The sequence below is a fragment of the Paramisgurnus dabryanus genome, chromosome 9 (genome assembly GCF_030506205.2).
Source record: "Paramisgurnus dabryanus chromosome 9, PD_genome_1.1, whole genome shotgun sequence".
NCBI classification, from domain to species: Eukaryota; Metazoa; Chordata; class Actinopteri; order Cypriniformes; family Cobitidae; genus Paramisgurnus; species Paramisgurnus dabryanus.
Window position 1 is genome coordinate 14,931,271 of NC_133345.1, and position 24,935 is coordinate 14,956,205.

Below are 24,935 nucleotides of genomic sequence, written 5' to 3' on the forward strand. Positions count from 1 at the left end.
TATGCTGTTTTTTTTTGTGCAGGGGAGTGTTGACTGGCTTGTTAATGTTTATTATTAAATCTAGAAAGAGCAGCCTAATTTGTGGAGTTAGAGGTTGCCATAATAACTGGCACAAACGCAGTTAATCTCTTCAAAACATTTGTTTTATTCATAATACAAGAGCTTAATGTATGTGGCACACATGCACCCATGATCTCTATCCACACATCCATTCAGTTAAACCTTTCATAGAAACAGCCAGTGAACAATAAATACAGTAATTGTTCAAAAACAACTAACATAGCTAATTTAGCTGGTTAATTTTCTCTACTATTACATATCATTACAAAAATGTGCTTGCAGTTCAGAATATACGAGTAAAAATGCTTTTTAGTTAATTTTTATAACAGTTCTTAATGTGTTTGCGCACACTTTATGTTTTCAATTAAAAAAAGTAAATAATTTCCTAACCGGAAATTATGTCTCTATCTACTCTATCTTATAGTTACCGGTCCATGTCTCTATCTACTGCATAAGAAGCTATAATAATATTCTGCATGAAATGAAAACAATACTGAATAAATGTTATGGGTTTATATTTAATATGATTTGTTCAAATAATTTCTGTGTTGAATGAGAAAGAAACTGCTGCTGTCTGTCAGGAGGAAGCACCACATTAATGTGACAAGCTTGATATGTCACAATAGTAACTCAAACATTTGATGACACTCAATTAAAAATGCTGTTTAGGGGGACAGTTGGGACATTTTAAACATATGTAGAAAAAAGGGTAAAGACACTTCTTCTTGGTCTATGTACAAACACTCAACTGACTTTTCCATTGTAAAGATGCCTCTGTGTTTTTATAGTTGTGCATTAAAGACCTGTCAGCTCCAAGCAACAACACAAAAATACATATCTTCATATGATATCAGGCCACTTCTTCATTTTATCCTCCCACTGCATACATGGCAGGTTTATTAAATATTCACCATAACAGTTTTTAATCATGTTTCGTGCTCCGACTACATTTTTTCCATGTAGCCTCGCCACTGGTGTAACATAACGTAATGTAATGTAGTTCTAAGTTAAGCTAATGTCAGCTAATGTCAGCTGACTCCCAAGGGGTTGATAAAAGCTCCTAGGAGAAAAACCCTTATAGGGAAAAAAGTCCTTGGGAGAAAAATACTCATGAAAGAGAGCTGTCCTGTAGAAGATATATTATTAAATAAATGTATGGGAATCACTGTTTTAATGGAGGGGGGGGGGTCTGGGGTGGTCTCTGACCTCCTAAGCCTTGAGGGACCCCCTATAAAGCACACAAAAAATAAAAAATAAATTGTATTAAAATTTGTGAATTTAAAATTCTCCTGCGGCACTGCCATAAAGCGATACTGTCCATTATTTGTCCCAATTTCGCAATAAATAAATCCAAAAGATTTCTATCTGAAATAAATGTAATCTCTCAAGTGCGCCTCACGCTATTTTCTGGAGGAATTGACAGATTATTAGATTTAGGACTGGGTTAGGGGCTTTAAAGGGGACATTTCACAAGACTTTGTTAAGATGTAAAATAAATATTTGTTGTCCACAGAGTACATATGTGAAGTTTTAACTCAAAATACCGCATAAATAATGTTTTAGCATGTAAAAATTACCACTTTGTAGGTGTGAGCAAAAAATGTGCCGTGTTTGGGTGTGTCTTTTTGAATGCAAATGAGCTGATCTCTGCATTAAATGGCAGTGCCGTGGTTGGATAGTGTAGATTAAGGGGCGGTATTATCCCCTTCTGACATCACAAGGGTAGCTAAATTTCAATGACCTGTTTTTCACATGCTTGCAAAGAATGGTTTACCAAAACTAAGTCACTGGGTGGTTCTGTGCACTGGGGACCCAATTTAAGCACTTAAACACAGAAAAAGTCAGATTTTCATGATATGTCACTTTAAAAAAATCTGAGGGTAATTTGAGGTTTCTTTGCTTAAAACAATAATCTAGGATCATATCTTATTTTGTGAAATCATGGCCACCCTATAATGACAGGGTGGGGGGAGTGTTGTTGGGGCTTATAGCTACGGGTCCAGTTGTTCAAAAAGTTGAATTTGAATCTATCCAGGATCAGGTCATCTGTTTAGCAAATCTGGATTACTAGAGGTTTAAAAATGGGATTGCATATCACAATGTCATTGTCGATGATGTTAAAAACAGCAGGTAGTTTGATCAATGTGGGATCGTTTAATTTAAGGAGCACAAACAGAAATGATGGTCACTTTTACCAGCTGTATCTGGGAAAGTCTTTTTCATACTGAAAATAGTCAGAAAAAGCTCATTTTATCCCTTTCTGGCATAGTATACATAGCCTACACTTTAAAACAATCCTGTGTATCCTGACTTTGCATGTATGTTCTTGGCCCTAAATGAGGAAAAGTCACATAAGAATAAACGAATAAAATCACAGGTTTACTGTTTTTTCCATCAGCAATACTGATATAAACACTGTGTCACCCACTGCAATAGACGGTGAATTACAAAATGTAATAGCTTTCGAGATAACATCAAAGTACCGCGAGAGCGATTTGACAGTTGACGGCTCTGTAGGGTTAAAATTGCTCTCGCGGTACTTGGACGTCATCTGCTTGTGAATCTGCGCGACGCCGCATGAACTCGAACACACGATTGGCAGTTGAGAAAGGGGTTCCGCACATGCGCAGCTGCCACTGGCTCAGACGTAGCTGTAGTGAAGTTGACACTACAATCAAATCATATATAAGATCAATATATCTGATTAGATCTGAGTGTTTATAACGCGTTTTTGCAGGTATGTGTCTCTACATTGCCCACAGTTTTAAGGTTTAGCTGCACGTTGATCAATTGTGAGCGTGTTTTAGCTCGTATGTTCAGTTTGACTTGCTAATGTTTGCTTTGACATTCAGAAGAATCACATTCATGTTTAAATCGTCTCATCTGACGAACTCTTTTAAAGACACATATCGCTGTCATAGCAATTAATTATTTAAACACACGTGTGTGTTTGTATCGTGTTTTATAAGTTAAATCAGGCTAAACTGTACGCTAATGCTACAAATTAATAAATATACAGAACAGAAAGTGCATTGTAAATTATACACAGATGTGATCAGACTAGTGTTACGAGACGTTAATAATCTATCAGTATCTATCAATCAATCAATCAATCAATCAGCTACCTCAAAAATGAACACATTCTTTCTGCTTGTCATTTATTTATTTTTTTAAACGCGACATTTGCTTTGATATACATTCTTACTCAACTCAGTGTGACAGTGAGCCCATTGTATTTGTCAGAAGTTATAACAATTCTTCATAAATGCCTAAATAACTTTGAAGTGTGCGTAGATTTGTTATGTACTAGTGTGTGTGTGTGTGTGTGTGTGTGTGTGTGTATGTGTATGTGTGTTGTCAGAAGCATGCGCAGTGGAGCGCAGGCGGTCAGGGCTCTGTCCCCTGCTTTTTTGCCCCGCCGGTTGAGTCACCCCGGAGCCCAAGGTGCACATGTCACTGTCCAGAGATCAGCGCGGGTTTTCAGCACAAACTCGCCGTCCACACCTTTACCTGCCCATGCCCGTGTGGTCATCTGTGGAGGGGGCATTGTGGGAACCTCCGTGGCATATCATCTTGCCAAACTGGGCTGGACTGAGATAGTTCTGCTGGAGCAGGGCAGGTGAGTGTTCACTGACGTACACAGGACAGGGCAACACCACTGGGGTTTGGGGCGACATGTCTAATTTTGCCAAAGTCCCAAAAAATTATTTCTCACCCTAATGTCAGTCCACACTCGTAAGACCTTTATTCATCTTCAGAACACAAATTAAGAGCTTTCTGAGCCCCTATAGACATCAATGCAATTTGCAACTTTCAAGGCTCAGAAAGGCAGTAAAGACAATTAGATAATTTTTTAATTTCATGAAACGATGAGAATACTTTAGGTGCTCAAAGTCAGTTTCTGTTGTATGTTCACAGCATATTCTCTCTGTCCTGTGCACCAATTTAATTTCTAATTTTCTAATCCACCTTCAAAGAAAAAGATAAACAACATATAATATACCGGTACTTCTGTTGTATGTCTTGGAAGGGAATTGCAGTCGAATTGAGCTGTCAATCACTGTGTGATTTTTTTTTATCATACTATTCAGAAAGCGCAATGAGCTTTTATCTGTCTATAAATCTGGCTACATGGACCAGAAAAAACACGAAAACAACTTAATTAAACAAATCGGTCATGTGTGAAAACACAAAATTTGGCACACGCTGCAAATGTTTTGTGTGCCTGTATTTATCAAGTTTCTCAAAGTGCCATTTTAGTGAATCATAAGATATCCAGAGATAGTGGGATAATGTTTTGTGTGTGTGGCCTGCTTGTGACTCTCTCCGCCTGCGTTACGCCTCCAGGAGTTCAGGCTTATTCGGAAAGAATTGGTAAAGCTGATCTGGCTTTTATAAATCTGATAAAACTAAAGACTCTTCAGAGATATGAAGGATGTAATTATACACTATAGGTAACTCAAGATTAATATGAGATTAGCAGAATCCGCATGTGTTAAATGAGCATTCATTTGGTAGCACAGAGGGGCAACCTTCCGATCTCTCTAATGAAGCCAATATGGAAGTGACTTAAACTGCAATTCATCGACTGGCCGCTCGAGGCAGGCTCTAAAAGGGAGTCAATTCCCATAGACCTCCATGTTAAAATGCCCAACTTTACAGTAGTTAATTAAGGGCGTGGCCACATGAGTGATGGGTGAACTGCCACTGCTGTCACTAGAGTTGAGCTAGGCAGGTGTGGTTTCAGAAACCAGTCACCTCAGCTTCACCCATGTCCCGCATCTACCCATTTTCAGTTATCCGTGAATATTAAATTTATATAATATATTATATTTATATTTTCCTGCTTATGTTGTTCATGGATTTTTCTGTGTTTTCTCTTGCATTAATTAATATAAAGCTGCTTTGAAACAATTGTGAAAAGTGCTATATAAATAAAATAAAATTGAATTAAATAAAGAAGGTTTAAAAATAGAATTGAAAACAACACTAAGAAATCAATTCCCTTTGATTCCAGAACCAGGAATCAAATTGATTTTTTTATATTTTGGAGCAGCAACATGTATCTAATTTGTTTTGGTGGCTAATATCCTGTACCATGTGATTTGAAATGGATACTAACTAACATTGTGAATAACAACTTGTTTCTGTCGCAGACTTGGAGCTGGCACAACTCGCTTTTGTGCAGGAATAGTAAGTGTTGCCAAACCTCTTTCTATAGAGAGTAAAATGGCAGATTACTCGATTACACTCTATGAGCGTTTGGAGGAAGAGACGGGCATCAAAACAGGTGAGAAATCACTCCCATCACACTATGAATGGATTCAAACCTGATCCAATACATTTCATCATTCAAATGAAAATGTTTTTATTGTCTGTGTGTGTGCTTTCCAGGTTTCGTACAAACCGGTTCCCTTTGTTTGGCTCAAAATCAGGATCGTTTCTTGTCTTTGAAGCGTCTGGCATCCAGGCTCAGGTGACTTAGATTCTGATTTTTTCTGGATGTTTGTTCATTTGTACAACTAATGCTAAATAGTTCTTTTATTATTTAAATATGCTCATATTTTCTCTGTTGATATGAAATATGTTTTATGTTGTTAGATGGATCATACAGTGACTAAAGAAGCACTGTAAATGTGATGCTCATAAGCTTTATTGCATGTCTTCTTAAGTCACATAATAGGTTTAAAGAACACAGTGAAATTAAATTGTTATTTACGGTTATTCACTTTTGGCTTTCACATTTTGAAAAGTGTCTTATGAATGGTGGCATTGAGTGCCATTATACTGTATATAATAAGGATATACCGATTTTTTTCGCCTGTGAAAAATTCACCTGAAAATGGCATTATCAGTTTTCAGGTTTTCGGCCAAAAGAAAAAAACAGGGGAAAATAAATGACACTCTGCCTCTCACATTTCAGTCTCACTGCAGCCGTTTATCACAGTGCTACACAGCAAATTATTATCACAATACTTTATTTACCTCGAGGCTTTGTTTAAAACCTCTTTATACTTCTGCAGCGAAATTCAGGCATAAGCTATTGATTAAAGTCTGCTTTTTAAAATATGTCATCTGCTTGTTCTGTGTGTCTCTTCAGTGAAAAAGTTTCACCGTTTAACAAACTACACGTGTGACACCCGTGGATTTATCATATGAGTAGATGAACATAATCTAATCTCCAGAGATGCTCGAAGAGTTATTTCAAAAGTTTATTTTGATAAAAGCACAGGCTCTAAAAATCTAATTAAACCATCTATAGAATAGGGTAGACAGAAGAATGTAACCCAGATATCTTCTTGTATGTTCCTCACACTTCAAACATCACTTTATAGTTTTTCTCTCTAGGATTCTAGGTGTCAGCTGTAATATCATCAAACCCAAAGATGTGGCAAGGCTCCACCCACTGGTGAATATTCATGATCTGGTGGGTGGGTTGCACCTGCCGGGAGACAGTGTGGTTTCACCGCCAGATGTCAATCACGCGCTCGCTGTGGCGGCTGCAGGTTACGGTAAGGCATGAGACAATGCATAGCACCACTCATCTGTAGTCTTTTTTAAATTTATTTATTTTTTGTGTCTCTCATGTCAGGAGTTCAGATTTATGAGCACACGAGTGTGAATCACGTTCTGGTCAGCAAGGGTCATGTTACAGCCGTGGAGACCGACAGGGGATCTATAGAGTGTGATTACTTTGTAAACTGTGCTGGACAGGTTGGTCTCTAGACATTGTTACATACAGTAGGCTTTAAATGCACAGCTTTTATATTCCCTACTTTTAAACACAAACTATCAGATTGGCATGCCAACACTAAAAGCTCTTAAAGAGCCAGTAAGATCCAAATAACAAGCTTCCTATCACTGTTCATAAGTCAAACAGGTTTAAATGCATGCAAGTACAAAAAACACTGTCATTTTCTCAAATTATACATTTAATATTCCCAAACGATTCGTGTGAAGCCATTCAACGACTCAGTCTGCCTAAACCCCACCTTTTAGTAGCCTATTTTGCTCTTATTGGTCAACTGACAGAGTCATAAACATGCACATCAATCCGATCACAGTATTTAGTTCTCGTCTAAATGCTATGAAAGGATTTAACACAGCTTGTGCTGGTACTCGACCAGAGGGTGGGTGACCCTCATTTAGTACAGCTGAATTAACACCAACATGACTAAAATCACTTAATTTTGTTACGTGTTTTATTTCTTTGCTGCTTACACACAAAAAGCGGGAACATTACAAAAAAGCCTCCAGCAGAACGAGCGTTCATTTAAATGTAAAAACATAAATATTCATTTCATTTTACTTAACAGACTTGAATTAACATGTGAGTAAATATTTATTTTAGTGTAATATGCGAACACATGTTTCTTCATGCTGGTTTTGTTATGAACACCATAGTTAGCACTATTAAAATGATAACATAGAGAGAAACAATTTTCTGGGAGCTTAATGGCTGTATTTCCACACTTTGACATCTGATGATAAAAATGCACAGTATATAAAGTGGGGTATTTGATGCTATCCTGTATAATGCAGTTGGGCCATCTCTTGCTCCCGTAGTGGATATTGTAGTGGACAGACAGTTTTTTTTTTTATAGTTCACAACCATTAAGTTGGAAGTGTTGTATGGATGTTTTCATCCGCGTTTTTTGCGTACGCACACTTTTTAAATGAAGCCCCTGGTTTTAGTTTGTCAATGGCGTAGTCTGTTTTAGTTGCCTCAAAATAACAACATGCCAACAGTGCACCTGAACACACCTCGTTTTCAGACCAGCACGCCCATGGGCATACAAATGGGCAGAAATGCATTTGTTAGTTAAACAACGTGACGTTGGACGTGAAAATGATAACTGCACTGGGCAGAAACAAGCAACAAACACTTGCGTCGGGCATTTCGCTGCATTGTGCCGGGTGTATGATAGGGCCCAATGTATCTAAACATAATTTCACAATTTATTTTAAACTGTCATGTCTTTATTAAACACTCATTCAACATTCAAAATGGCAGTGGAAAAAGTAAGTGAACCCTTAGAAATAATAACTGGTTGACCCCCTTGCCAGTGATAACCTCAACCAGGCACTTCCTGTAGCGTTGGATCAGACCTGCACATCATTCAGGAGGAATTTTCAATGTGAATCATTCCGTCATGTAAGACGAATGTTCTGAAAACCTGGGTATACTTTACCTTCCACGTCTGTATCCGACGCATGTATGCGATATTGAGCTGGACGCGGAAAGTAAAGTATACCTGGGCTTTCAAATGCTTGTAAGTAAAGTTGGTCCAGAGTGCTCGACTCGCATGACAAACTGATTGGGAGATTAGAAAATGATGTTTACTCACCGCACCACCTTCATACACTAGCTGGCCTCTGTTACATTAGTGAATAACATCTTCTATAGTTTATGACAGATAAAGTTATTTAACACATCACGCTAATAAGTGTGTTGTTACCTCATGAGCATTGTAGAATAATTAATAGGGCTGCAGTCAATACAGTCGAATATTTAATCTAGATCAGTAGTTTTCAAACATTTTCAGCGTGCACCCGCCCCCCCCCCCCTGTGTACGGCGCATTCCTTCACGGCCCCCCCACAGAAGTTTTAAAACTCGACTTTTAATTAAACAAAACCTATTACATGATACAGAGTAGAGCTGTTTGTTAGTAGTCTTATTTTTTATGGTTTAATTGCACAGAATTCAAAATCAATTCATTTATTTTATAAAATGTCATAAAACTGGGGCCCCCTGGCACCATCTCGCGGCCCCACTGGGGGCCCCTAGCCTGGCTGCGCCCTTTTACGCACTTCCGCTCAATTTCATTTTCCTTCAGTACTACGTCTGGGATGTCAGTCTATTCTAGCTTTTCGAGAAATCAAATTTTTGTAGGACCAATCAGCGAACAGAGGGAGTGGCTGAGAACGATGAGGTTGATGTTGTGTGTCTTTGTGCCTCAACGACCGAAGCAGCGTTTTGTTAATTACACGTTAGCGATTGGCTATGGCAGATCCTGATTGACTCTGGGCAGATCCAATAGTGTTGAACTTTAACAGAGAACCTGTTTCAATTTCACCAAGCCACCATTATGGAGATCAGTGTTTGCATTTCATCACACAAAATGCCCCAAAACAGCACATTTTTGCTCGCACCTTCAAAGTGTCAATGTTAACATGCTGTAATAAATTATATGTGGGGTAAGCTAAAACTTCACATATGCACTCTGTGGACACCAAAGACTTCTAAAAATGTCCTCTTTAAGAAAACAAATGAAATTAAAAAAAAATTAAATGTCCTAATATAACTAAAGCCTAGTCCTGGATTAATCTAAACCCTATTCAGGAGATCCCCCCAAGATGTTCTTATGTCTTATGTAAATATTTGAGATCTTAAGAATGCTTTCGTGATCCGTCCCCTGATTCTAAGAATATGTACAGCATTTTCTTTACTCAACAAACACTAAAGGTTAATGTTTTATGTATTTAAGGAGTGGAGAGAAGTTTATTAGTTCAGCATTTGTTGTCGAGTCATAAACACAATAAAGCCTGTGCGTAACAGTTGGTCTTTTATAACAGCAACCTCGTGCCTCTGGCCTAATCACAGACATGCTGATATATCACTCTCTTATCATACTCATACTCGAGCGGTAATAAACTCTGTGCTCTGATCCTGTCTTCATTGTGTTTACTGCAGAGTTTTTTTGTGCTTCATCTCTACCGTGTCACCATACCCATAACGGCACTTCATGTGATCTAAAGCTGATATCTCATTGGCCAGTCTGTTTCATTCACATCATAAGCTGGGATGAATGATCAAGTCTTGTTCATGCCTGCTGGAGAACACACAAATAAAAATATGGCACAGACTACGTCTGCTCATCATAATATATCACATCGTTTTAAAGAGGCTGAACATCTGGCAAAACCTAAAGTACTAAAGCTAAATCTGTCGATTTGGTTTCATCAGTAACCTGAGGATGATACATGGATTATAAAGAACAGAAGAAAACGGGAAATGAATAAATCATGTGCAATAAGCAGTAATTAGATAAAACTATTAAAAAAGAGGGGGTTTATAGAAGTGGTCAGAGACATTTAAAGCACACTGTATTACTCTTGAATTAGTCTGTGTGTTTTGCTTAAATGTAATATTCATGTCCTGGTGTTTGTTTCAGTGGGCATATGAACTGGGTCAGAGCAGTGAAGTGAAAGTGTCTGTACCTTTACATGGCTGTGAACATTTCTACCTGCTCACTAAGCCTCTGATAGAGCCGTTACAACCAGAAAGTCCAGGTGATTATTCTCCTTTATCTTCTATCAAAACCCTTCAGCACATCAAGTGCCATTGTTTTCTCACACAAGAGTTTTGCACTGTATCATTTCTTGGTAATTTGATAAAAGGCTGTAGTAATAACGGCAGAATGACTTGTGTTTGTCTAGTGGTGATAGACATGGACGGGCGGATCTACGCTCGGGCCTGGCAGGGGGGCATCCTGTCTGGGGGATTTGAGAAGAACCCTAAACCCATCTTCACCGAGGGACGCAACCAGCTGGAGATCCAGAACATGCAAGAAGATTGGGATCACTTTGGTGAGTTCCTCTCCATTGTACTTTTGTGACATAAAAGTTGCAAATGCAGGAGTTCATTTAAGAAGTTATTTTCGAACCGTTGTGTCATTGCAAAGCCACGTCTTTAAAATGCAGGAGGATATGTAAACACTTTCACTGTACCCTGAAAATATAGGAAAACGTAACAGGAAAAAAGAAAAACTGAAAAAAGAAACAGGATAGATACAGTAGATAGATAGGTAAATAGATAGATCTGTCTTTTCACACGTTTCTGTGCTCTGTGCGGTTTTTACAGAACCCATTTTGAGCGCTTTGCTGCGCCGGATGCCCAGTTTGGAGACTTGTGAGATCCAGCAGTTGGTGAACTGCCCAGAGTCCTTTACTCCAGACATGCGCTGTCTGATGGGAGAGACTCCGGGTTTATATGGATACTATGTGCTGGCGGGTATGAATTCATCAGGCCTTTCGTTCGCAGGCGGAGCTGGAAAGTAAGGAAGCAGCGTAACTCCGTGAATCTTATATTCTGTGTAGACGGAGTTCATGATACATTCTGTTTTCCATAGATATTTGGCAGAGTGGATTACTTATGGATATCCCAGTGCTAATGTCTGGCCGATGGACATCAAACGCTTTGGAAATCTGCAGAGCAGTCGTACATTCCTGCGTCATCGAGTTATGGAGGTTATGCGTGAGTATTTTGCATTGTTCTAAACAAAGCTCCATAGTTAGGATCTGTTCCAGATGTATTTCTGTTAACAAGTGTCGCAGATATAACACTTCACCTTTAAATCAAAATTTTTTGGATTTGTCTGGGATATGTGGTGCTTAATGTGGGTTTGTTTCTAATCCCGCAAACGTTTAATCCTGTGTCTAAATGCTTCAGCGCTCCTTTATGAATTGAAAGTTCCTCGCTGGGACTTCCAGACGGGTCGACAGTTACGTACAAGTCCACTGCACGACCGCTTAGATACTCAGGGAGCACGCTGGATGGAGAAACATGGCTTTGAGCGAGCCAAGTACTTTGTTCCTGCTGGGAAGGGTAAGAGGCAAAGAATGTCATAATAGAAATGTTTTTTTTTATAATAACAAAAACCAACAAGAACCTTTGTTGTTCATCTTTCTCTACATGTAAACATGGCTTTGTAGACTACCTGTATTGTTAGCTCCTTAGACAGAATGTTAAATGCTTTCTCATTTCTAAGTCGCTTTGGATTAAAGCGGTTACATTTTATTTTGATAGTTCACTTTAGACATTCTGTTAACTTTAAATCACTTTGCAGCGTAATGTCAACTAACTATTTTTGGAGTATTAGTAAGCTGTTAGGGGGTCAGGTTAGGGTTTAGTTGCTTACTTTGTTTGAAAGTAAACGTGTTATGATGAAAATTAAAATATTTTATTTAAAACACTCAAATAAAACTTAATTTTTAAGAAACTATGACAGAAAATGAACACATACTAGATTATTAATGAATTAAATGTTTTACCTCTAACGGGAATAGCTGCGTGATGAAGTGAAACTAAAGGGTTAATAAACACAAACTGAAGCAGATGTTGTAGAACGTCTGGTGAATTATGAAACATTGATGATTGATAGACAAAAATGGTAAAAACTGATTATTTCCTTCTATTAATTACATTATCTTAAAGGAGTGTAACAACAGTAGCATGTAAATAATGCACATAAATAACGTGAGCAAGAGCGCTCAACAATTATATCGAATCAACAGGCACATGAAACCTTAGCAGGTTACTCAAACAACAAAATCACCTGCTAACTTACTTTAAATTTGCAAGAACTATAGACTAATACAATAACAGGCTTAAATAAAACCAAAACATAAGTCCACTTACAGTTCTCATGGACACGTGTTTTATCAGCTGGCTATCTTCCAGACATGACGACCACGTTTTTATCTCATTTCGGCCGTGTGGCGAGTGTGCACGCTCATAGTGTGAAGCACGTCCAAGCTATTCTCTGAGATGTTTATCAACTGGCTGGTTATCCTCCAGACAGCAGGCTTCCCACGGGTCCTTGAAATCCTTGAAAGGTTGTGAATCTTGGGGGAAATAATTCAAGGTCCTGGGAAGTTTTTGAAAATATACATGCATAGATACAGGTCATTGAAAGTGCTTGAATCTATTTTATGCAAGAAGTTTTCTGGAAAAAAAATCAATATTATTCACTTTGTAGTGTAGGATAATATCATAATTCTAGACTTTTTAAGCACACATGCTAAAATGTTCACTTTAAATGCTTATATCTTCTGTATGTGAATGCTGATTCATACCAAAATGCTTTTTTGCATAGTTGTGTTTGACACATGAAAACGTTGAATTTGATATACACATTCAGACGCACTTACCCCTGGAAGCATCCCTAAAGTGTCACGCAGTGACTCAGTGCGAGTTCCCTCAAAAGGGAACTGTAAAATGTAACTTAAAAGGAAACGCGATGTAACCTTGCTCTCAGTTGAAATGTATCCCCACATTTAGTACTTGAATTTGAGGGAATAGGATCTGGAAAGTCCTTGAAAGGTCCTTGAATTTGAAGTTAACTAAGTGTGGGAACCCTGAGACAGTGACGGTCTTGACCACGTCTTTCTCATTTCGGCCGTGTGGCGCACGTGCCCGCTGGTGTTGTGAAGAGAGTTCACGATATTCCCCGAGAAGCACTTAACGACCTTTTTGCAGCATTTTTTTTAAAAACCTAGTTAAGGCGGTAGGGTTTCCCATCTTAGGCGGGCCGCCCGAACTGAAAAGTGCTGCTACCTCAGTCCCAATCGTTACAAAAACTGTTGGCAGTCTTTAATCTATGAAAAAGTACATTTTAGTATGTTTTAAGCCGTTTAGCCGTTCAGACACACACAAAGCATAAGGTGTCTTGTTAAAGGGCACCTCTAGTTGCAACCTGCTGACTCGAACCGGGTTACAAGCCTAACCACAAGGCTATGACTGCCTCAGTTTAATGTCTGTTGCGGGATCATCAAAATAAAGTGTTAGTAGATATTAAGCTACTCTTAAGTATATAATCAGGATAGTCGGGTGAGTTTGAATTTATGTTACATATGAAACATATTTTGGGGGATTGAAAAGCCATTTGCCTTCATATATTTGAGGTATTTACTTATTACAGCTCTGCTTTATCTTAATTAACTTCATTCTGAGATTATTTATTTGTATATTTTAGTTACAAAACAGATATAATTGAAATTTGCCCTTAAACTTACCTCAAGCATTTATGATAAGCCTTTAGATGATTTAAAGATGCTTGTGGGTTTACACTTTTAACTAATGCTGTGTTTAAAAACATGTTTGTGTGGCCTGTGAAGTTTTAAAGGCCTCTGTGTTGTAGGGAAATGATGTAATCAAATAATCCTCACATGTATCCATACAAAGCAACATTTTAAATGAGCATTTTTAATTTTGAAAACAAATGTTTGTGCCAACACATTAAGATCTTTCCTCTTGTCTTCTCACAGATTTACTGGCTCTGGATCAGAGTAAGACCTTCTATAAGCCTGACTGGTTTGATATAGTGGGTGCCGAGGTGAAATGCTGTAAAGAAGCTGTGTGTGTTATTGACATGTCCTCTTTCACCAAGTTTGAACTCACCGTGAGTCACTTCATTAATCATTTTCTTGATTTTCTTTATCATCTATTGTGATTATTTGAGTTTTTAGGGGATCAAATTGAGCAATGTGTGCGGCCAGAGTATTGACTTGTATTAAATTACAGAACAGATTTTTCAAACAACCCTGAATAGCTCACTTTCTAGTGTCCAGGCTGGTGTGTAATTTAAAGTGTGAAAGTTGTTCAGCTTGATGAGATCTATAGGTGTGTGCAGTTTGGTGACTTTAGGTGAAAAGGGCTGAACACAATCATGTAAAAGTTCCCCCCACGATCCCCGCAGGTCAAATTGGACTTGATGGCCGCAGATTCCCAACTGTCTGCTATATTTTAAGAGTTTTTAAGCATGTTAAGGGCACCAGAAGTTCCAGAAACCTTAATAATAATAATAAATCCTTAGAAGAACAATAGAGCCCTACAACAGTACAGCTTGGACCCTATTAACCTCAGATTTGTCCCAGATTAAAGTGCAGTATAAATGTATCCACACAGAGTTTTAGCTGAGGGAAATGAAATGAAATAATGTTGTAAGGAATGACAGACCCTTGAATCTCTCTGTGTTTATTTCAGTCTGCAGGAGATCAGGCCTTGTGTCTTCTACAGCGTCTCTGTGCCAATGACCTGGATGTGCCCGTAGGACATATCGTCCACACAGGCATGCTGAATGAGAGAGGAGGGTACGAGAATGACTGTAGCGTGGTACGCCTCAGCAAGAACAGGTCTGTAAACATCCAGAGTCAATAATGTTTGTGTTTAGAGTCACACAACAAAAGATTCAGTTCTACGTTTAGTTTACTCCAAAATAAAAATCCCTTACCCTGTGTCGTTCCTAACACTTTAGTCTTCCCATTGTCTTCAGAACAAGTTTTTACATATTTTTGATGAAAACCGGATGGCTTGTGAATGTCCTGTAGAGTCAGTGCTATTCAATCAACAGTATTCAAACCCAGAAACGAATGAAAGACATTGGCAAAAAGTTTGCATTTGCTCTGACATGCACTGTAAGCTGTAAGGTCTTATATAGACAGGTGTGTGCTTTTCTTAATCAAGTCCAATCAGTTTAATGAAACACTCCAATGAAGGAGTAGAACCATCTCATGGAGAATCAGTAGAAAATTTCTCTCTGTCTGTGTTTTTGTATCAAGATGTGGGTGCTGAGTGTACGTTAATTAGAAATAAAATTAACTTTTTGGATTTTAGCAAATGGCTGCAATAAAACAGAGTGAAAAATTTAAAGGGGTCTGAATACTTTCTGTACCCAATGTACCTATATTTAATATACTTAATAGAGATAATAGAGTAACTGTTGTAGAAACAAGGTTCGGTCTATCAGGACTAATCTGTAATATAATCTGTAGTCTACTGATTTAACTACTCAATGTTACTATGGTCAAGATTAAAGGGCCCATTCTTTTTGTGTTTTTCAAGCTTTGATGTTGTTTATAGTGGGCAAAATAACATGTGTTCATGTTTCACATGTAAAAAAAACACTGCATTTTTCACACAATATACTACATATACTGCTGCTTTCGCTGTCCTAAAAATGAGCTGACGTCTTCCTTGTTCTATGAAGTCCCTCCTTTAGAAAAAATATGAACGAGTTCTGATTGTGTAGTTTGTTTAGTGTGTTGTGATTCGATAGCAGCTTAGCTTAGCAGAGCCGTTTGAGCCAAAGCTGGCGGAGTTTAGTCAAGCACTCTAAGGTCCAATCCCATTTCTCTGTCTTACCACTTCCCCTTACCCCTACCCCTTAGTTTTGCACATTCACGTGAACGTGCAAAACTAAGGGGAAGGGGTAAGACAGAGAAATGGTATTGGGCCTTATATTGACCTCATTCAATTGGGAAGTAGAGGGCTGTAGTCAAAACCGGTCATTCGCTGTAGGCTTTGAAAGGGGAAATCTGTTAAAGAAAATATATAACCTACCAGTGAACTTTGAGCTTTATCATTTTGCAGGTATCATTTATGCTTTAACAGTAACATAACACACTTACTAAAGTTTGAAAAATGGGATTAGGAAGAGCGTGACCTTTAACTTGTGAGCAAGAGCATATGGGTGCATGCAGAGTATTATTATTATAGTTTCTTTTTTTTTGCGTAAATCAGCAGTTGAGCTTGCACTGGTCCTGATTAAGTTAACAAACAGTTAAAAAGAAAGAAAATCAGATGTGTATCATCATAGATTTCTGACCAGCATTGAGCCCTAACCGAGTTACAGCTAATGTTAAGATTATTTATTTATGAGCCATTTAGGCTACTGATTTATGCCACATGTTTTTTTACTGGTCTTTGTCTTACAGTTCTGTTTTATACTCTTTCATTAGTTTCTTCATTATTTCACCAACTGATCAACAAGTTCATTGTTGGTCTTGGATTAAAAAGCACATGCCAAACGACCCTCAGCTTCACCTGGAGGACGTCAGCTGGAAGTACACAGGTGAGCTGAATCTGACCTTTTGACCAATTAGAAAAGAGGCACAGTCAAGTGTGATAAAGTTTTCATGAGGAAGTTTCATAAGGTGCATAAAGACAGCTTTGTGAACACACAGGCAATGTAAACAAATTCACTAGTGAGATTCAACAGTTACTGCCATATGACCACTACTAAAACTGAAACGTTTCGGCCATATCATCACACATTTGTGGTAGTTAAAGCTGCCATACACAGGATATTTTTACGTATTTGTGATTTTACTCAAACTTTCTTCTTAACTCTTTCCCCGCCAGCATTTTTAAAAGAAGTTGCCAGCCAGCGGCAGCATTTTTTTGATTTTCACAAAAGTTTTTTGCATTTTTATGAAGAACTTTTAAAAGAGATCAGATATAGAGCGATGATCAAAACATACACAGAGTTCTTAATGTTTGCCCTAAGGGGTTTCTTTTGGGTTTTATAAGTCTGGCAACAGGCTGAAGTAACAGGCTTCGGTCAGTTAAGAGGTTGATCGATCATAGCTAGAGAAGAACAAAAGCAGGACATGAGACGCAGGTTATGATGATAAAATAAGTTTTATTGATGGACAGCTTCAGTTGCATATGTCTCAATGTTCATGAACAACAATGAATATAAAATATAGAAATATAATGAACGAGTGAATGATATAATAAAATATAGAAATATAATGAATAAATGAACAAATAAATGTAAAGACAATAATGTAATGATAAAAATGATAATATGAAATTGATCATAATACAAATAATATAAAATAATCAAATCAACAATTATATGGATAACTAATGATTATAAAATGATTATGATGATTATGTGAATAAATGATTAAAAATAAACAGAAAAACACAATAATAAAAACATTCTGCACGTGAGGAACTAAGGTAGGATCCTTCAATACCAAGCAGCAGTATGCTTGCTGATGATTAAATTGCTTCTTTGTCTACCAAAAAGACATGGCAGCTCCACCTCAGCCAGACTCTTCAGATCACTCCATCACATATGAGGTCAAGCAAGTTCTGAGCAGTGTTGGAAACGTTACTTTAAAAAACGAATTAGTTATAATTACTAGTTACTTCTCAAAAATAGTAACTGAGTTACATTGTTATAAAAGTAACTAATTACCAGGCAAAGTAACTATTGCGTTACTTAAAAAAGTTCAAATATTTGAAATAACTTGGATGCACCTAATATTACATTTGTTAAATGAATGAATCCACTAATTTTGTGGCACCATGGGATGATGTGGGGTGCTTTATTAGATCAGAATTACAGACGTGGAGAGACTCTTTCTTACTCGGTCGGCATAAGTTACACGTTACATAAACATTCTTGCCTTTCACCTCAATGGTGGAAAAGTAGTGCTTATTATACTTTGTGTTTGACCTCTACCTTTTAGTTTGTTGTACTTATCATCGCTCTGTCGTTGCGGGTGTGTGGGACTCGGACAGACTGTTGGGCAAGGACTGGGCTGCCTGTGAGTGGCTAGCAGGAGCACCTGCTGCTCTTGAGAAATAGAGTCTCCAGCCACGCCAGAAAAGATAGCTAGATTTGTCCTAGTCGCTTTTTTTATGTAGTTAAAGGGGTTTAGAAAGTTGCTAAATCTAGCGACGAAGTCACCAAGTTGGCAACACTGCATTGCTCGGACTGTGCAGCATTTATTGTCAGTAACGTTGTTATAACGGGGGAAACAGTAATTTATTTGATTACTTGTTAGTGAAAAAAATTACGCCGTTAGTAACGTTGATTACTTATAATGCCGTTATTCCCATCAATGGTTCTGAGAGAGTTGAATGCCAAAAAAGCAGACGGGATTCCAAGCAGGGTCCTCCGGGACTGTGCTCATCTGCTTACAGAGGTTTTTTAAAAAAATCTTTAATCTCTCATTAGCTCATACTATTATGTCTGAAAACTGCAACCACTGGCCAAGCAGTCTAAAGCCCTTTTCACACAGACATTCTGGAAAATACACGGAAAATAGATTTTTTTGTTCATTCACACTGCCAATGATTTGCCGGCATCTTCAAGGTCCCGGAAAGACACGTGACCTGTAAAGTCCTGCCCTCTCTTTTACGCAGCGTCTGAAGTTTGCATATTATATATTTTTTCTCTCTCCAGAAACCACTCGCGTGCATTTTTGTTTATGATAAGACTATAAAGGAGCGCGTGACGCGCCGTTCTATGCTGCTGAATGATCTCTCCGCCTCAGCTCGGTTATGGTAAGTGACGAGCTAACTTACCTGATATCTGCTTCAGTCCAGTTTGCTGACATTTCTCTTCGTGAATGTTGTAAATCCCTCATTTTAAAGAGTTGAACCAACCGTCCTCACTACAGCACACGCGTCATTGTTTATGCGTCTCATTTATCATTTCCTAATAACTGCTTCAATCTAGTTTGCCACATTTCTCGTCATGAATGTTGATCTGCATATAAATCTCTTGTTTTAAATACCTGAACCATAAGTTTTGTTGTGATGACGCGTGGGTCCTCACTATGACACGCCCATTTCGGCGTTGTTTCGGCTTTTTGTTCACACAGAGGGTTTTCTGTGTATCTTACTAGGTCCTCTTTCCGGCAACGATCCCAGAAGATTTACGGGGCGAGTTTGCGTTCACACAGAAGCTTGTCTGGCAATTTTACGGGTATTTTCTGGGACCAAAGGTCTGTGTGAATGGGGTTTAACACGCACATCTTATCAACCCTGACCCTTCAGTATTGGAGTACCACAGGAATGTGTGTTGAGCCCCCTCCTTTACTCCCTCTATGCACATGACTGCACTCAAATGAGCAGTGCCATGTGATACATTCACAAAAGGGCACTAAATCGCTTTATGATGATGACTACATCATTACTACTCCTTGCTGGTGGAATGATCTTCCAAATGCAGTCTGGTCGACCATATTTCTCTCAGCATTCAAAGTCATTCTGCTGCTTAGTGGAATTGGCTGGGAGGCTATTAGGGTATTGCAGTTTTGATATGAAGAGCTTGGACTAGGAGCTGCATAGCATGATTGGACAGAAAAAGGTCTGATTTTCTGGATATTGTGATGTAGGGAGTAAATTTCAGCCTGTCATCAAACATCTCTTTCATGATCCAAGCTGAATGGTCTATAAATGGGTTGGCATGGATTACCATGAGTTTAGTTTGCCAAGGTTGAGTTGAAGGTGACGTTTCTTTAACCATGAGGACATGCAGAGATAAGAGCAGAGATGGTCAGAACATCAGAGTAAAATGACAGGTAAAGTTGTCTGTCGTCTACATAGCAATGGTATAAGACGCCATTCACCTTAATGATTCGACCCAGAGAGGTTGTGTATATTGAGAAGAGGTGCGATAACTGCAGTTGACTCTTGCGTGTTGGTTTTTTCGACCACAGACAGGTGGGGAGTCTATCTATTTATAGCCTAAAATACAAGTCATGTGTTCGTATATGTAATAGGTCTATTGTCACTTCTGTGTTGCGCTTCAAAAAAACCTGTTTTCAAGACATGTTTCTCCATATATCTATCTATTCACTGAGGAAAAGGCGTTAACAGAGTGAGGTGATATATTTCAGCATGTTAAACAGCACTTGCACTAAAATATCAATGTTTGCCAATATCTAGCACTACATGCCTGATGCACGAGATATGCCACACATTTCAATGACAACGAATTACAAATAATTGTACATTTTATTGAGGAAGCTGCTAATCACACAACTCACCGCTGACTTTACACACAAACTTAGCAACACTACAGGGGATACACGCACCAGCCAGCAGCCAATAGGAAACCCAGTTTACCCCTTTTTGTCCAATCATCTTTAAATGTGGAGACAAAGAAGAAAACTAAAGAAATTTCCTCTTTAATTTTATTTTAGTTTGGCAACTTAGTTTACAGTTTTGTAAACACACAATAAATGTTTTTGTAAAAAAAAGTGAATCATTGTTTTAGTTTTTAATTAACAAAAATGTTTTGTTCACATCTCATTTATTTCGTTAGTTTTTGTTAATGAGAATAACCTTGCAAACGGACTTAATATTTCTTATAGCACCTTATAGACTTGATCAGTCCTTGGTACTGTTGTTTTCACATTTGACATTTTTGCATATCTTCATGTTTTTTATTTAAACATTTTCATATTTCTGTATTTATGTTTTGATAATACCCTCTTTTGCTATATCAAGTTTTTGTTAAACTAGCTGCTTTGCAGTGCTGCACATTGGGAAAAGTGTTATATCAAGGGGTCTCCAAGCTTGCTCCTGGAAATCTGCTGTCCTGCAGAGTTCAGCTCCAACCCCAATTTAACACATCTGAACCTGCAAATTAAGATGTTCAGGATTACCTAAAAATTACAGGAAGGTGTTATGGACCAGGCTTGAAACAAAGATATGTAGGAAGTTCGCTGTCCAGGATCAGTGTTAGAGATCCCTGCATTATATAAATAAATGTACATGCATAAGCTCATAAGGTTTAGAAATATGAAGTTTGAAATCTTAAAGCCGGCGTACCCAGAATGCATGAGTAACTAAGGGAAAACTATGTGAAACATGTTAACCCAGAAATGACATCATGACCTTCAGTATTTGCTTTCTGCAGCTCTGAATCTGATTGGTCCTCGTGCCATGGATGTATTGGCTGAGCTCTCTTACGTTTCCATGACTCCAGAACACTTCCCATCTCTGTTCTGTAAGGTGAGTCTGTCTAATATCTCACTTGTGTTGTATTGATGCACACCGTTCACTGTTTGTACTGATGGCTCCTGATTGTGTCCTGCAGGAAATGAGTGTGGGTTATGCCAATGGCATCAGAGTGATGAGTATGACACACACTGGAGAGCCAGGTTTCATGCTTTATATCCCCATAGAGGTGAGTTACTTTGAAGGTGGTGACTGGAAGTGATCTTGATGTAATATCTACAGTAGGCTATATATACATGGCAAAATGAATGACTGGGGTGGTTTTTACATTGGGCACGTTAGCTGTGATCCGAACTAGAATACGATTGTTCCCGTTATGCAGTTATTTTAGTACTGGTCCTCATGTAATCGTGCATTGTGTAAACTAAAGATGATGTTATTGGCTACATCGCATGCACAGGTAACTTTACTTACTGGAAGAGTTGCAAGCTCCTTTCAAATTCAAGCAAATCAAGCCACCCAAGTCATTGGGGTCAGTACCCCGGTGCGCTCCACTGTCCGCATGACAGGGTGCACATTACCAGATTTCGGACTGAAGTGTCAGTGTGAAAGCCACCTTTTATTGTACAATGTTCTGTGACCCAGATATAACAACAGTTTAGGTACAAAGCTTTGAGTTTGACATGTGCTTTTTTCCAGTACGCACTTCACGTGTATAATGAAGTGATGTCAGTCGGGCAGAAATATGGGATCCGGAACGCCGGCTACTACGCCTTACGGAGTATACGCATTGAGAAATTTTTTGCCTTTTGGGGCCAGGATTTGGACTCCTTCACCACCCCACTGGAGTGTGGCAGAGAATTTCGCGTCAAATTTGATAAGGTCTGTATTCATAGTGCTTTGCTTTAAGCCCTAAACTCTTACGTTTTAAAGTATAGGCAGTCGTGGTGTAATGGTTAGAGAGTTAAGATTGTAGCTAGAAGGTCACTTTTTTGTGGCTTCATAAAGGAGATTTAAAGAGATTAAAGGTATAGCGGAGGATTTTCTCGGATTTTAGAAAAGAACCGCCTTCTTCACTTTTAAAAAAAATGCAATTGCGCAACACTCCTGATTGACAACTAGGAGGACCTTGATGATCCACCCGGAAAAAGAAAATTCTCCGCAATCATTTTAAACAGCATACACCAGGGCTGCACGGTAACATGACAAATAATGATCACGATTATTTAAAAAACAAAATTTTACTTTGATAAGTTGGCAACCCAGTTGTAGTCTATTTGCTACAATATGTTTTTTTCTGTGTTCACTCTTGTTATGAATGAATCAATTAATACATAAACCATATAAATCATCACTGGTTAAATCTATATTCTAGAATCAAACACTTTTTTTGTCATGATTACAGCAGAATTGAATGCTCAAGTTGATTTTAAGTTGTATCTTTTTCTCATTCAACTTTTCTCTCCTCCACTCTCATAGGACACAGATTTCCTGGGCCGGGAAGTCTTGTTGCGACAGCGCGCCGAGGGAGTTTTGCGGCGTTTTATTATGCTGGTCCTTGAAGATCACGACACAGAGCTGGACATCTGGCCCTGGTGGGGCGAGCCTATTTACCGCAACGATGAGCTGGTCGGTGTGACCACCAGCAGCGCCTACAGCTACACATTAGAGCGCCACGTGTGTCTAGGCTTTGTGAGCCCAACAAACTCCGATGGCACTCCAGCTGTGGTCACGCCAGATTTCATTAACCGGGGCGACTATCAAGTGGACATTGCCGGCCAAAGGTATCCAGCTAAAGCCAAGCTCTATCCGTTCACCTCACTTTTTGCCCAGCAGAAACGTCGCAAAGACGACATGGAGCTCAGCAACTTCCAGAGTAAATAAAGACCGGTCTGAGAGGCCCAAGTCCCTGGTACTGGCCACTGCATTGTAATGATACGCCAAATGATGTTTGTGTCCGGTCACACATCGTGTAAAAGCTGTTGCCACCGCTGGAGCAGTTGATGAATTTCTACAACAAATGTAGTGCGTGTGTGTCGCAAGTCACCTGATAGTAGATTTGTTTGACTTTCACATTGCAAGGATTTAAAAGCATAACTGTCTTTGTTGTAAACCGACTATTGCATTTTTATTAGTGCATTACTCTCCGAAAAAACAGGTCGTGTCCTTGTTTTAGTTACCGTTTTAGATGCGTTTCATTTTAGCGCACTTGCCCATGTCACGTGGTTTAAAATAAAAGGTGTATTTTATAATAGAGGTCAGATTAAGTCTAGACAATCACAGCTTTAGTTTATTTTAAATGGGTTGAAACTGTTTGTTTTCATCCCACATTAAATGATTAAATTGGGAAGATTCAAGTGTATCTATAAATGCTGTTTATTGAGAGTTTTCAGATAGTGTAAGGGACGAGTTTTGATCGATGGTGTTTATAAAGTGCCTTGCAGCAATTCATTGAATGTTTGTCTGATGCGATGCAATTCTTTATTAACGTCACAGTAAACGCACACCTATTGAGGTGCTAGTTAAAGGAATAGAAATGAAATAACAGCACACTTACTTATAAGCATCAGTTTCAGTGTAATATACAGCATGTTATTTTCATCTTTTATTCATTCATAATAATATATTTTGTCATTTTTGATTATTGCGTCAGTAACTATGATGTTTTTCCCCTTTACGTCATTCGTGCAATTCTGTCAGAAGGTTTAAATGATCAAAATATTCCCATTCTTTTATTTGTGTATATTCTGAACATCTGTCTTATGGCACTGAGATCTGTACATTTGTATATCATTTATAAATCAAGAGCACCTTATTTTGTTAGGATTGATACTTTATAAGATCATCACTGTGATGATCCTTCATTCGTTTGGTTTTGCACTGCAGTGAGTTTAAATGATGACTCCACAGACTATAAAAACAATGCTAGCATGTCTAGAGCAGATTTAGAAATGTAGAAATGAAGAAGTTTTATGTTTGCATTAATAATCATATCTAACGTTATGTCATCTTTTCAGAGTATCAGTTCTTTCTTTTGGTTATGGGGTGAAGTTTTACCCCAGGTTTCATGAATGAATTTCTATTTATGTTCTCATCTGTGTGTGTGTGTGCGTGCGTGTGTGCGTGCGTGCGTGTCCTTGTGTGTTGTGGACTGAGGATTGCTGTTTGTATTTAGTCTTTGGAAGTCTTAGCAGAGTTTGTATTGTAACTTATGAATCTAATAAGAAATGGTCTATTGGCCGTACATTTGTTATAATTCAGTCTGTTAGAACTGACTAAGGTGTGCACTTTGCTTGAAACTATTGTGTTTTTTCTTAACCTGTCATTTAGATATAGCAGGTGTTATTGGACTATTATTAAAATAATTCTTTTGTCCACCCTGCCAGCCTTTGTATTTGTATATATTATACAAATGGTACAAATGTTTGGCTAATTTTCCTGAATAAAAATCACAAATACATTTGTCATCTTTTTTTAAAGATTAATCTTAAATATTCTTGATGTGTCTTTCTGTCACCAGAAGAGAAACGATTGCGAAACATAAATCTGGATTCAGTATACTTAAGCAATAAATGTCTGTTTTTTTGTCCTGGTTACTATTTA

General features: G+C 38.2%; 1 protein-coding gene across 2 annotated transcripts; it reads left to right on the forward strand.

The window, feature by feature from the left end:
* Positions 1-2,676: 2,676 nt before the first annotated feature.
* Positions 2,677-24,792, forward strand: pdpr (pyruvate dehydrogenase phosphatase regulatory subunit). 2 transcript variants are annotated; one of them, XM_065269981.2, is made up of 18 exons: positions 2,677-2,797; positions 3,422-3,679; positions 5,217-5,350; positions 5,455-5,536; positions 6,409-6,572; positions 6,653-6,774; positions 10,237-10,354; positions 10,502-10,651; positions 10,926-11,118; positions 11,194-11,318; positions 11,514-11,669; positions 14,111-14,244; positions 14,829-14,977; positions 16,583-16,695; positions 21,292-21,386; positions 21,472-21,561; positions 22,032-22,214; positions 22,812-24,792. In XM_065269981.2, the coding sequence occupies exons 2-18, from the start codon at positions 3,426-3,428 to the stop codon at positions 23,214-23,216; spliced, it is 2,667 nt and encodes an 888-aa protein (XP_065126053.1). In that variant the 5' UTR covers positions 2,677-2,797; positions 3,422-3,425; the 3' UTR covers positions 23,217-24,792. The 2 variants fall into 2 exon arrangements, with proteins under 2 accessions (XP_065126053.1, XP_065126054.1); XM_065269982.2 differs by having other exon boundaries at positions 2,679-2,797; positions 3,425-3,679.
* Positions 24,793-24,935: the final 143 nt, after the last annotated feature.